Below are 14394 nucleotides of genomic sequence, written 5' to 3'. Positions count from 1 at the left end.
GAACGTCATATATCTTTGTAAAATTTTACTAATCCAATCCACGCACACTTTATAAAATTTATTAGATTATTATACAGCCGAAGCTTATTGGTGTCACTTCTAAAATGTGTTTTTGGTAATGTTAGAAAATATTATTAAATTATTAGTAATATCGTTAATACATTTTTGTTTTTGTGATATTTTAGTAAATGTAAGATAAAATTTGTTATTAAGAATTTTTAGTAATATTTTTACATATTAATAACATTTTAAAAATATTATCAAAGTAGTATTTTGTAACATCTACAATATTTTATATTATCTGCATTATTATATACTATTATGTAAAGGGCATATAGTAACTTTCTTTTGTTTCCATTTTTACATGAACTATTTTCTCTAATTTTTTTAAAATTTCCTAAAACTAACTTTTTTAACAAATAATTTCTCATTCTTTTTTTTTTCTTTTTATTGTATTTTAAAATTATAATAATTACTCATAAAATCATAAAAAAAAATAATTATTTTTCTTCTTTAAATATAGTGAAAAACGGAAAGGAATATTTTTTTGGTCATCTATTACTCTATGTGAAATTTAATTTTGAGTAAACAAAGGAATATTTTTCGAGAGTATTACGCATGCAATACTCTCGAAATCATCTGTTAATGATCTCAAGATTTTCTCCACAATTCTACTTGCTGGCATTGGCTCCCCATTCCTTCCGAGTTGGTTAGCCAACTTCTCCACCCGAGTTATGTACTCGGATACTTGTTCCTTATCCTCCATATTCAAACACTCAAACTCTCCTCGGAGAGTTTGAAGTCGGATCTGTCTGACACGGTGGTTACCTCTGTGCGCAACCTCCAAGATCTTCCATGCTTCCTTTGAAGATGCAGCGTTTGCAATCTTCTCGAAGCCTGACTCATCCACGGCATTGTACAAAAAATACAAAGCCGATTTGTCCTTCACTCGTGTCTTTTCCAATGCGGCAATCTGAGCCACAGATTGGTCTTCGTCCTCCTCGGGTTCTCGGTACCCCTTCTCTACTATGTCCCATAGACTTTGGGAACCCAATAGGGTCTTCATCTGTAAACACCAATTATCATAATTGGTTTTCTTTGACAGTTGTGGTACGGTCATTCCATTCACAACCTTTGCCATTACTCTCTCTTTCTTCTTTCCTCCCCTTCACAGGCGCACACTGTTTTCCTCTCACACTCGGCACTCAGAGCATAAAGCTCTGATACCAATTTGTAGAAAAAATAAGATAGACGAGGTAATACAAATGTTGTGGGTGAACGTAGCAACTCACTGTATTTTTTATTGAATAAGAGATGACCTTTAAATAGCCATTTTACAACGTACTGAACTAACAAGAAGATAATAAAATATCTTATCAAATCAAAACTTATCAAGAAACTATCTTATCTAATCTGAAACAAAATAACTCAAAAGATAAATCAAATAATTCCAGATAACTTAAATCGGATATCTCGGATATCTCGGATAACTCAGAATCTCTAAAAATTTAAGATTTTTCAACAACTTTTACAAACTTTTCCATTGTTGGAATATGTGTGTTGTGTGTATATATATTGCTTGAGAATGCAACTAAATGTTTTTTCACTTTTGCAGGAAGTGGAAACAAACATGAACGGAAGGGCTATTAGACGTAAAAAATCCAATTACAAGGATCAGGACATAATCAGCAACCTACCTGATGTCATTATTTCTCACATTCTCTCTTTTCTTCCCACTAAATATGCAGTTCGTACTTGTGTTTTATCCAAGAGATGGAAACACTTTTGGAAATTCATAACCATGTTACACTTTGAGGATAGGGACTCACACTGGCGTAACAGGCATAATATGAACAAGAAAATAATGACCCGTTTTGTACAGTTTGTGAATAGGGTTTTACTTTTACATTCTTTGAATGCTTCCAACATCCAAAGTTTCTCTCTTTCTATTTCTGTCTTTTATAAAGATCTTTGCCCTCTTAATCGTTGGATATCTGATGTTTTAAATCGTGGAGTCAAAGAGCTGTGTATGAATTTAACTGTACAACTCGAGATTAACGCGCATTCCTTTTTGGAATCCCCCAACTTAGAGAAATTGAAATTGCGTAATTGTTCTATCAGAATTCCCACCTCTCGTTGCCTTTCAGAGAGACGAGGTAATACTAATGTTGTGGGTGAACGTAACAACTCACTGTATTTTTTATTGAATAAGAGATGACCTTTAAATAGCCATTTTACAACGTACTGAACTAACAAGAAGATAATAAAATATCTTATCAAATCAAAACTTATCAAGAAACTATCTTATCTAATCTGAAACAAAATAACTCAAAAGATAAATCAAATAATTCCAGATAACTTAAATCGCATATCTCGGATATCTCGGATATCTCGGAATCTCTAGAAATTTAAGATTCCAACAAAACTCCCTCATAATCTTAAATTTTTTTCATTTTGATGCCGCTTCCACCAGAGCGCGATACTCCTCCGCGTACCATGGCCTCGCGAGCCACACGACGTCCAGCACCCCCGACGTCGCGGTGGCCGATGCCTCTTTTGGGACACAAAAGTACCCGTTGTTCTTTGATCCACCTCTAAACCCAGAAAATACTTCATGATGCCCAAATCGGTTATCTCAAACTCCCTCTTCATCACTTCTTTAAACTCCTCAACTAGCTCAGCTTTGCTTCCCATCTCACTCTTCCCAATTGATCCGATCTCCTTATCCATTTCTTTCTTCCATCTCTCATCAAGTACTGCCTCTTCAAATTTTATGTCTTCTGTTCCTGTCAATAGACATACTACATGTAACTCGTCAGTGGAGTTGTAGATGTCTTGCAAGCTCCGAGTTCTAAGCTGCTCAGGTTCATCATCTTCCTCGGAATGCTCATTGGTCCTATCTGAGCTTCTTCCTATCATCTTCGAGCTCTTCCTCTTAGAGTTCGAACTCCCCGAAGTCTTTTCAGAGTTTCTCCGCTCACTTTCCTTGTCTACCTGGACATCTCGGCTTACCAGAATTTTTCCTGTAACAGGGTTGTACAATTTGTAGGCTTTTGCCTTTTCATCATACCCGATCAAGATATACTTCTTGCTCCTATCATCAAGCTTCGTTCTGAGCTGAGCTGGAACATGACCGTAAGCAAGGCTTCCGAAGATCTTGAAGTGATGTATACTCGGTTTTTGTCCACTCCATGCTTCTTGAGGTGTCACATCATCCAATTTTGAATGTGGGCACCTGTTCTGTATATATATAGCACACTGTACTGCCTCTGCCCAAAACTTCTCAGGCATATTCTTCTCTTTAAGCATAACTCGGACCATATCAAGAATAGTCCGATTCTTTCTTTCAGCTACTCCATTTTGTTGTGGTGAATATGGAGCTGTGAGAAAACGTTTTATACCTTGCTCTTCACAGTATTCCATAAACTCTGCCGATGTGACACCCTCTACCCCAACATAATTACTTAATAAGCATTAACTATATTTAAAAAGTATATTAGAGTGATATAAAATAATAAATATCATAAGGTAGAAGATGCACATTCGTAATTAACATTTATACCAAACTCAAGAAGTCATAATAAAACAAAGATTATAAATTAATCCCAGTAAAGGTGGCAGTGCCTCCTAGTTAGGAATCAATTTATAATTTTTTTATATCATACAAATATATTTAAATTTCAAAAGAAGGAAAATAAAACATTATTATCCCAGAAAGAAGCCTAGCTAAGCCCGATGTCACATCCTATCAGAGCATGCCCACTTAAGCCTCTAGACTTCATTACCAACATCCTCATGATTAAGATTACCTGCAACATAAATTTAAACATATACAAGAATAACAAGAGGAGTGAGAAACTTCTCACTTAGTTGCAGGTATAGAAATAAAAGTTAAATAGCACACACACATACAATATAATCAATATCATATATATATATATATATGTATATTTATAAATCATGCAATGATTTTATTGACTCGACTCACAAAATGCATGCATGTGGCGCCATACGGAAGTTTCAGAATTTATCACTGGTGACCCAAAGGTACACCTATCACTGGTGTTCATACACCTCGTTAGCATGTTACATCACTGGTGTCCCGAAGGCACACCTATCACTGGTGTTCATACACCTTGTTAGCATCACTGGTATGCGGCCTCAGCGGCACACCTGGAATAATATATGCATATGATGCATGTCATACATTCATAGACTCAACATTTAACATATTACACATATAAGATTCATATTTCATAATTATGATTTATTTTATTAATCCAACTTTAATAGTCCAATAGTCCAACGGTCCAATGGTCCAATCAGTCCAATAGTCCAACGGTCCAATAGTTCAACAGTTCAATGGTCCATTCATGGATCATAGGTCACAAGTCATGAGTACATATTTCATACGGTCATATCCTCATAGGTCCGCACAGGTCTCATATATACTTCATATACTCAAGTCATAATAAGATCTTCATAAGTTCGTATAGGTATTTTTTATTTTAAAACTTATTCATTTTTAACATCAATTACATATTTATTAATTAATAGGAGGCTTAGCCTTCCATATCTTTATTAATAAACAATTTATTTATTTTTCTTTTATAAAAATAGTATAGTTATTATTTACTACAGACAAGAAATCAAGTAATATAAAAAGCAAAGCACATTAATAACAATATTTCATACAAACAACAGACATAAGATCGGGAGCCAATCTACAAACAACTATTTAACGATTACTCCCACACCCCCAAGCGAGGTTTCCCACTCCCCCCCTTACCTGGATATACAGAAATTTGGGCAGAATCTCGCTAAAACTTAGAGCAGAACTTCTTCCCCTAGGCTCCTTCAGTCTAAGCAGAACGTAGAGAGAAAAATTACAAGAGAAGAGAAATGAGAAGTGTTTTAGGGAGGTTCTGAAATGAAGAATTGAGGGGCTATTTATAGCCTTCAAAAGACATTAAAATATAAGGAAATTAGGTTTAGTGGATGAGTTAGTGGTGGTAGTGGAGGAGTTAGTGGTGATGGTGGATGGTTAGTGGAGTTTAGTGGACACGTCCTTTGGCACTCCCATTTTGACCTTCTAGACGACTGAATTTGGTCACGAGGTCTTCATTAAAGTTGTAGCTTAGGATGTTATCTTTTCAATCGTTTTGGAATCACCGAAAAAGGAGATCTATAACTCCAGATATGACTGTTTTAGTGAACAGGGGTCAGGCTGCCAGCGTGAGTTAAATATGTTGCGGTTTTTAGAATATTCAACATGGTAGATGAAGGAATTTGAAAATGGTTTCTTCATAAAAGTTATAGTATTTTATCTTAGCTTTCCATTGATATAAAGTTTGTATCATTTGGACAACCACAGACCGAGTTATGCCCCAAAAACCGAGGCTTGCCAGTCAGCCCAGCGAAAACGATTTTAACAAAAAGAAAGTTTACAACTATCTAATTAAGCCCAACAATATACATATGTTTCTAAAGCCTATAATTAAGCATAAATGGAGTGTGAATTAGCTACATTTGGAATAAAAGATAACTATCAAATATAATAATAATAACCATTTTGGAAAACTGGGGTGTTACAATTCTCCCCTCCTTTTAAGAAATTTCGTCCTCGAAATTTACCTGAAAATAGGAATGGATAAACTTCACGCATCTTGCTTTCTAATTCCCAGGTTGCATTTTCTTCAAAATTTCCTCCCCAAACGACCTTAACCAAAGGAATTTCCTTTCCTCTTAGTTGTTTCACCCTCGTATCATCAATTCTTAAAGGAACTGTTTCATAGGTAAGATTATCTTTCAACTGAATGTTGTCAGACTCAATGATATGGGAAGGATCATGGACATACTTTCTGAGTTGAGAGACATGAAAGACATTATGAAGATTTGAAAGAGATGGGGGTAAGGCAATTTGATAGGCTACTTCACCAATTCTTTTAAGGATTTGATAAGGACCAATGAAACGTGGAGTAAGCTTACGAGATTTTAGTGCTCTGCCTACTCCTGTCCAAGGAGTAACTTTAAGGAATACATGATCACCTTCATTAAACTCAAGGTCCCTTCTCCTCTTATCACTGTAACTCTTCTGCCTACTCTGAGCTGCTCTCATTCTCTCCTGGATCATCTTAACTTGTTCAGTAGTTTGTTGAACTATCTCAGGTCCTAAGATAGCATTCTCTCCAGGTTCTACCCAACACAAAGGTGTTCTACATCTCCTACCATATAGAGCTTCATAAGGTGCCATCCCAATACTGGAATGGTAGCTATTGTTGTAGGTAAACTCTATCAAAGGTAGGAAACTATCCCAACTACCCTCATGTTCTAAGATGCAAGCTCTCAACAAGTCTTCCAAAGATTGAATAGTTCTTTCGGTTTGGCCATCTGTTTGGGGATGGTAGGCTGAACTCAATCTAAGCTTAGTGCCTAGAGCCTCATGTAAACTGTCCCAAAATCTAGAAGTAAACCTAGGATCTCTGTCAGAAACTATACTAGTAGGAACCCCATGTAATCTCACAATTTCACTTATGTACAACTTGGTTAGTCTCTCCAAAGAGTATCTAATGTTAATGGGAATAAAATGGGCAGACTTAGTCAATCTATCTACAATGACCCATATAGCATCTAAGTTTTTCGCAGCTTTAGGTAACCCCACTACGAAATCCATAGAGATACTATCCCATTTCCACACAGGCACATCCAAAGGTTGCAGGAAACCTGAAGGTTTTTGGTGTTCTACCTTAGCTTTCTGACATACCAGGCAGGCATACACAAATTCCTCCACTTCCTTTTTCATCTTAGGCCACCAGAACATTTTCTTAAGGTCTTGGTACATCTTAGTGGCTCCTGGATGAATACTAAGGCTACTCCTATGTCCTTCTTCAAGTATTGCTTTCTTAAGTTCAGGCACACTAGGAATACACAACCTATCTCTAAACCTCAATACTCCATCTATTCCAATTTTAAATTCACTTTCCACACCTTGATTTAACTTCTCAACTTGACTCAATAAGAAAGGATCTACCTTCTGACCTTTTCTAATTTCATCTATCAAGTTATTAGTTACCTTCAAGGTTCCCAACCTAATACTCTTAGAGGTTAGTTCACACCCTAAACTCATATCCCTAAATTCCTCAATCATGTGCAATTCCCTCATCATTAAAGAAGAAATTCTCAAGGATTTCCTACTCAAAGCGTCAGCTACCACATTAGCTTTGCCTGGGTGATAGTTCAACTGAAAGTCATAATCCTTAAGAAACTCTAACCATCTTCTCTGTCTCATATTTAATTCTTTTTGGTCAAACAAGTACCTTGTATCAAATTTTCTGACTGAGCAGCTTCAACACCACTAAGAGCAAATACTCTTCCTACAGTCTTTGGTCGTTCGGTTTGCGATCCTGATCCAACGACACGTGTTCTTGGTGGTTCAGGACATTGAGTACTGATGTGTCCTTTACCATTGCAGTTGAAGCAAGTAACCTCCTTGTCACGACACTCTGATTTAATATGACCGATCCGTCCACACTTTCCACATCTTCCTGAAGAAATAGACACAGACCCTCCAACACTACCAGTAGTGTTCACAGTGGACGATTTAGTTCTATTGGCAGCAGCCATATTTCCCTGAGATCTGGTAGAAGCAGAATAAGGCTTACTCTTACCAGAAGTATTTGAATTCACTGCACGAATAGGACCTCCAACTCCCTTGTAAAAGACAGAACGTGCACGATTATCACGGTCATAGATTCTACTCTTGTTGACAAGCGTTGGGTAGTGATAAATCTCTTGATAATTAATTGCGGTTTTTATCTCAGGACGAAGGCCATTCACAAACTTAATACATTTAGCCCGTTCGCCACCCTCACCATGATAATGGGTACAATAACGGACCAAGGCATCAAATTTTTCAGCATAGTGTGCCACCGTATCATTTCCTTGCTTTAACTCAAGAAATTCAGCTTCCTTCTGGCTTCTCACATCATCCGGGAAATACTTCTCAAGAAAAACTCTTTTGAAGTTTTCCCAATTTAATTGCATTCCTCCATCTATTATCCTTTGAAGTGCTCCTTCCCACCAAAAATGGGCATCAGCAGTAAACATAAAGGTAGCCAACCTCACTTTCTGAGGAAAAGGACATTCCATAGCATTGAAGATCTTTTCGATCTCCATTAGCCAATTTATTGCAACATCTGGGTCATATCCTCCTTTAAAGGTCGGCGGGTTATTCTTCTGAAATTGCTCCAACCAGTTAGGAACAACTCCAGCCATATTGTTGTTGTTCATTGCTTGGGCTAATGCTTGGAGAGCATCAGCAATCGCACGATCATTTCTACCAGCCATAATCTGGATATACAGAACTTTTAATAAACACAGACAACTATAACATAATATATTTACAATCAATAAACATAGTAGACACATAACTCACGGCCGATAGAATCGACCTGCTCTGATACCACTAAATGTGACACCCTCTACCCCAACATAATTACTTAATAAGCATTAACTATATTTAAAAAGTATATTAGAGTGATATAAAATAATAAATATCATAAGGTAGAAGATGCACATTCGTAATTAACATTTTTACCAAACTCAAGAAGTCATAATAAAACAAAGATTATAAATTAATCCCAGTAAAGGTGGCAGTGCCTCCTAGTTAGGAATCAATTTATAATTTTTTTATATCATACAAATATATTTAAATTTCAAAAGAAGGAAAATAAAACATTATTATCCCAGAAAGAAGCCTAGCTAAGCCCGATGTCACATCCTATCAGAGCATGCCCACTTAAGCCTCTAGACTTCATTACCAACATCCTCATGATTAAGATTACCTGCAACATAAATTTAAACATATACAAGAATAACAAGAGGAGTGAGAAACTTCTCACTTAGTTGCAGGTATAGAAATAAAAGTTAAATAGCACACACACATACAATATAATCAATATCATATATATATATATATGTATATTTATAAATCATGCAATGATTTTATTGACTCGACTCACAAAATGCATGCATGTGGCGCCATACGGAAGTTTCAGAATTTATCACTGGTGACCCAAAGGTACACCTATCACTGGTGTTCATACACCTCGTTAGCATGTTACATCACTGGTGTCCCGAAGGCACACCTATCACTGGTGTTCATACACCTTGTTAGCATCACTGGTATGCGGCCTCAGTGGCACACCTGGAATAATATATGCATATGATGCATGTCATACATTCATAGACTCAACATTTAGCATATTACACATATAAGATTCATATTTCATAATTATGATTTATTTTATTAATCCAACTTTAATAGTCCAATAGTCCAACGGTCCAATGGTCCAATCAGTCCAATAGTCCAACGGTCCAATAGTTCAACAGTTCAATGGTCCATTCATGGATCATAGGTCACAAGTCATGAGTACATATTTCATACGGTCATATCCTCATAGGTCCGCACAGGTCTCATATATACTTCATATACTCAAGTCATAATAAGATCTTCATAAGTTCGTATAGGTATTTTTTATTTTAAAACTTATTCATTTTTAACATCAATTACATATTTATTAATTAATAGGAGGCTTAGCCTTCCATATCTTTATTAATAAACAATTTATTTATTTTTCTTTTATAAAAATAGTATAGTTATTATTTACTACAGACAAGAAATCAAGTAATATAAAAAGCAAAGCACATTAATAACAATATTTCATACAAACAACAGACATAAGATCGGGAGCCAATCTACAAACAACTATTTAACGATTACTCCCACACCCCCAAGCGAGGTTTCCCACTCCCCCCCTTACCTGGATATACAGAAATTTGGGCAGAATCTCGCTAAAACTTAGAGCAGAACTTCTTCCCCTAGGCTCCTTCAGTCTAAGCAGAACGTAGAGAGAAAAATTACAAGAGAAGAGAAATGAGAAGTGTTTTAGGGAGGTTCTGAAATGAAGAATTGAGGGGCTATTTATAGCCTTCAAAAGACATTAAAATATAAGGAAATTAGGTTTAGTGGATGAGTTAGTGGTGGTAGTGGAGGAGTTAGTGGTGATGGTGGATGGTTAGTGGAGTTTAGTGGACACGTCCTTTGGCACTCCCATTTTGACCTTCTAGACGACTGAATTTGGTCACGAGGTCTTCATGAAAGTTGTAGCTTAGGATGTTATCTTTTCAATCGTTTTGGAATCACCGAAAAAGGAGATCTATAACTCCAGATATGACTGTTTTAGTGAACAGGGGTCAGGCTGCCAGCGTGAGTTAAATATGTTGCGGTTTTTAGAATATTCAACATGGTAGATGAAGGAATTTGAAAATGGTTTCTTCATAAAAGTTATAGTATTTTATCTTAGCTTTCCATTGATATAAAGTTTGTATCATTTGGACAACCACAGACCGAGTTATGCCCCAAAAACCGAGGCTTGCCAGTCAGCCCAGCGAAAACGATTTTAACAAAAAGAAAGTTTACAACTATCTAATTAAGCCCAACAATATACATATGTTTCTAAAGCCTATAATTAAGCATAAATGGAGTGTGAATTAGCTACATTTGGAATAAAAGATAACTATCAAATATAATAATAATAACCATTTTGGAAAACTGGGGTGTTACAGCCGATGTGAATTCTCCACCTCTGTCCGACCTCAAAGCTTTAATTTGCTTGTTAGTCTCTTTCTCCACCATGACTTTAAACTTTTTAAAAGCTTCAAATGCCTTTGATTTTTCTTGCAAGAAATATACCCAGGTCTTTCGAGAGAAATCATCTATGAAAGAGATGAAATATTTCTTACCACTGAAGGATGCAGGAGAGATTGGTCCACACAAGTCAGTGTGTGCACGTACTAAATTCAAGTTTCGTGCCTCGCGTTACAGGCGCACACTGTTTTTCTCTCACACTCGGCACTCAGAGCATAAAGCTCTGATACCAATTTGTAGAAAAAATAAGATAGACGAGGTAATACAAATGTTGTGAGTGAACGTAGCAACACACTGTATTTTTTATTGAATAAGAGATGATCTTTAAATAGCCATTTTACAACGTACTGAACTAACAAGAAGATAATAAAATATCTTATCAAATCAAAACTTATCAAGAAACTATCTTATCTAATCTGAAACAAAATAACTCAAAAGATAAATCAAATAATTCCAGATAACTTAAATCGGATATCTCGGATATCTCGGATATTTCGGAATCTCTAGAAATTTAAGATTTTTCAACAACTTTTACAGACTTTTCCATTGTTGGAATATGTATGTTGTGTGTATATATATTGCTTGAGAATGCAACTAAATGTTTTTTCACTTTTGCAGGAAGTGGAAACAAACATGAACGGAAGGGCTATCAGACGTAAAAAATCCAATTACAAGGATCAGGACATAATCAGCAACCTACCTGATGTCATTATTTCTCACATTCTCTCTTTTCTTCCCACTAAATATGCAGTTCGTACTTGTGTTTTATCCAAGAGATGGAAACACCTTTGGAAATTCATAACCATGTTACACTTTGAGGATAGGGACTCACACTGGCGTAACAGGCATAATATGAACAAGAAAATAATGACCCGTTTTGTACAGTTTGTGAATAGGGTTTTACTTTTACATTCTTTGAATGCTTCCAACATCCAAAGTTTCTCTCTTTCTATTTCTGTCTTTTATAAAGATCTTTGCCCTCTTAATCGTTGGATATCTGATGTTTTAAATCGTGGAGTCAAAGAGCTGTGTATGAATTTAACTGTACAACTCGAGATTAACGCGCATTCCTTTTTGGAATCCCCCAACTTAGAGAAATTGAAATTGCGTAATTGTTCTATCAGAATTCCCACCTCTCGTTGCCTTTCATCCCTCACCGTTCTCAAGTTTTTTGGAGTCACGCTTATTAGTGACCCTTCTAATCGGTCGCAAAAGTTGATCCTTAACTTCCCAGTTCTCAGAACTTACGAGGCAGAAGACTGCACCTGGGTTAATGTTAAGAGTGTCACGTTTGAAGTTCCTCTACTTAAAGTGCTTTCAGTGAAACTTCCAAGTTGGTCAACATTTACTTTGTCACGTACTAAATTCAAGTTTCGTGCCTCGCGTCTTACTCAATTCTCTTATGGTAGTTACATGTTACCAGGCATGTTTACGTTAGAGTTAGATTCATCTGCACATATTGCTTCTGCTAATATTTCTCCGGGCAAGTTTAACGGTGAGAATAATGAAGAAACCGCATTCCTTGCTTATAAGCTTCTCGAACAGTTCCACAGCAATATGCAGTGTTTAAAGTTTCGGCGCTCGGAGGTATGCTTCTTTGATTTTTATTTTTTAATTAAATATTGATAAATGGTTATAAAATTTAGTGTCTGATATAAGTTTAGAAATACTTTTTGAAAATTTATCTACATGAAAATATTCTTTATTTTATGTAGAGAATTTGTGAAGTGCTTCTATGTTATATCTAATCATATTCTTAATGTCGTGTTTTTTTAATGTATTAATTAGGTGTTTATATCTTGCTAATTATGACTGTTTATGAACGTGATCTCCAAAATACTAACCATGTCTTTGGTCTTGCAGATTCTTGAAGTAGTGAAAGGTTCTATTGTGGCTGGTTCTCTTAAATTTGAAATGTTGAGTCATTTGGAGCTAGGGAATGTTGCTGGAGAAATTTTGTTGATGTTCCTGATGTGCACACCATTTCTGAAGACTCTTATTTTAGAGGTTAGTAATAGATTGATTTGAACTATAATATGCTTTCTGATATTAACAAAATTATCACAAAATTGATAGCACCCAATAATAGGAACTATTTTTGTTTTCTTCATTGTTATATATTGATTTGGTTCTTGTTACAGTTTAATTATAATTATTTATTTTTGACTGATTATCAGGTGTTAATTCAATTTAAGGAAGAGGTTTTGGTTCCCAAATTGGTTCCTGCATGTTTTGAATCTAACCTTCAAGTGGTACAATTTGGAAGACTTAATGGTGATGAGCATGAGATGCGTTTTGTTAAACATGTGTTGGAAAAAGCTCTAGTGTTGGAGACAGTGAAATACTCCGTTACTAAAGGATTATGTAGGTCTAATTTTGAAAATGTTAAGGAAAAGATATTTTCATTTAAGAGAAGTGAAAAATTGGTGTTAATGGAATTTATGTTGGTTTAGGTCTCATTAGAACTTTTGGAGGGTGATGCTTCAATGTCATTTCGTGCTTATGATTGTTATATACAGTAATTATTTATGCCTTTGTAGATCTTATATGGATATTGATTTTCGTTTTAAATTAATGACTTTAAAATAGAGCTTTTGAAATTTAATTATTCAATTATTAATTGGAAATATGGTATCCATATTTTACAGAACGATATATAATTTTTATTTGTAAATCGATGAGTTGGAGCGTAAGCAGCAGATATTAATAATATTTTATCACTTGTCTTTTTTTCTGAAATTTTTTTTATTACGGAAGAGAAATAAAAAGATTATTAAATATTCGCAATTACACGTAAGAATATAGATTTTACAAAGTTATTACAAGTATTTAGTCAATTTGAATAAGAGGATAATATCCAAGACAAAGCACGCAATAATAACATTTTTATGTTGAGATTATTTTTAAATTTTTATCTTGTTTGACTTTCGTTAGTTCTATATAATTTTATTATTTATGAATAGGTTTTTAAAAAAAAAAAATTGGTAGGGATAAGAAAATTATGGAGAGGTAATATTATTTTGAATTTTTTAAATAATATATAATAAAAATACATATTCATCTATCTTTTTCTTTTAACAGCATTCGTTGGTCACCCTCTCTCTCACTTCTTGATCTTGGTTCAGATAAGAATGTGATTAAAATTTGTTATATTTTTAAAATTTTGAAGTGAAATAATATTTATTTGAAAAATGGTGAATATATTTTTTTTGATAAATAATATTATGGAACACAATTATCTCATACTAAAGAGCCTAAATTAATTGAACCTTACTTCATCTTTTTTCTTGAATATGCAATTGCAATCCACAATTTTTGGATGAAATTGGTTTCATAAATAAGTTCCCAAGTCTAATCCTTGTGGAGGGATTCAAGTTCTTTTTTCATAACACCAATCCATTGTGATGCTTCATCAAAATTAATTGTCTTATGGAATGAATTAGGTCCCTACTCATCAATGTTTTTTTGCCATAATAAGTGCAAAAGCAATAGAATCCTCATACCTTTGAGGTAGTTTAGTTTGTCTTCTTAGCTTTTCTCCAGCCAATATATACACAGATTGTTATCGTTACTTCATCTTGTGTCTCTTCTGATTTTTGTTGTAAAAGCTTTAGTTTCAAGTTCCATCTTTTTGCTAGCACCATAAAATTTAACTTTATTATCATGATCTTCACATGATCTTGGGT

The 14394-nt window shown here is 34.8% G+C and overlaps 3 protein-coding genes across 3 annotated transcripts; 1 reads left to right on the top strand and 2 right to left on the bottom strand.

Annotated features, from left to right (window-relative positions):
• Window positions 1-574: 574 nt before the first annotated feature.
• Window positions 575-1141, bottom strand: LOC145952457 (uncharacterized). The gene has a single exon (XM_083064820.1). It carries the CDS (start codon window positions 1139-1141, stop codon window positions 575-577), a length of 567 nt encoding a protein of 188 aa, XP_082920946.1.
• A 1289-nt stretch (window positions 1142-2430) lies between these two features.
• Window positions 2431-3423, bottom strand: LOC145952456 (uncharacterized). The gene has a single exon (XM_083064819.1). The coding sequence runs from the start codon at window positions 3421-3423 to the stop codon at window positions 2431-2433; it is 993 nt and encodes a 330-aa protein (XP_082920945.1).
• Window positions 3424-11049: 7626 nt separating this feature from the next.
• On the top strand, window positions 11050-13161 carry LOC109788911 (F-box/LRR-repeat protein At5g38396). The gene is made up of 3 exons (XM_020347777.2): window positions 11050-12295; window positions 12572-12715; window positions 12886-13161. The coding sequence occupies exons 1-3, from the start codon at window positions 11297-11299 to the stop codon at window positions 13159-13161; spliced, it is 1419 nt and encodes a 472-aa protein (XP_020203366.2). The 5' UTR covers window positions 11050-11296.
• Window positions 13162-14394: the final 1233 nt, after the last annotated feature.

Source organism: Cajanus cajan, chromosome 10 (assembly GCF_000230855.2).
Source record: "Cajanus cajan strain Asha chromosome 10, NIPB_CcT2T_4, whole genome shotgun sequence".
In the NCBI taxonomy this organism is placed as follows: domain Eukaryota; kingdom Viridiplantae; phylum Streptophyta; class Magnoliopsida; order Fabales; family Fabaceae; genus Cajanus; species Cajanus cajan.
This window is presented reverse-complemented; position numbering and strand designations above follow the sequence as displayed.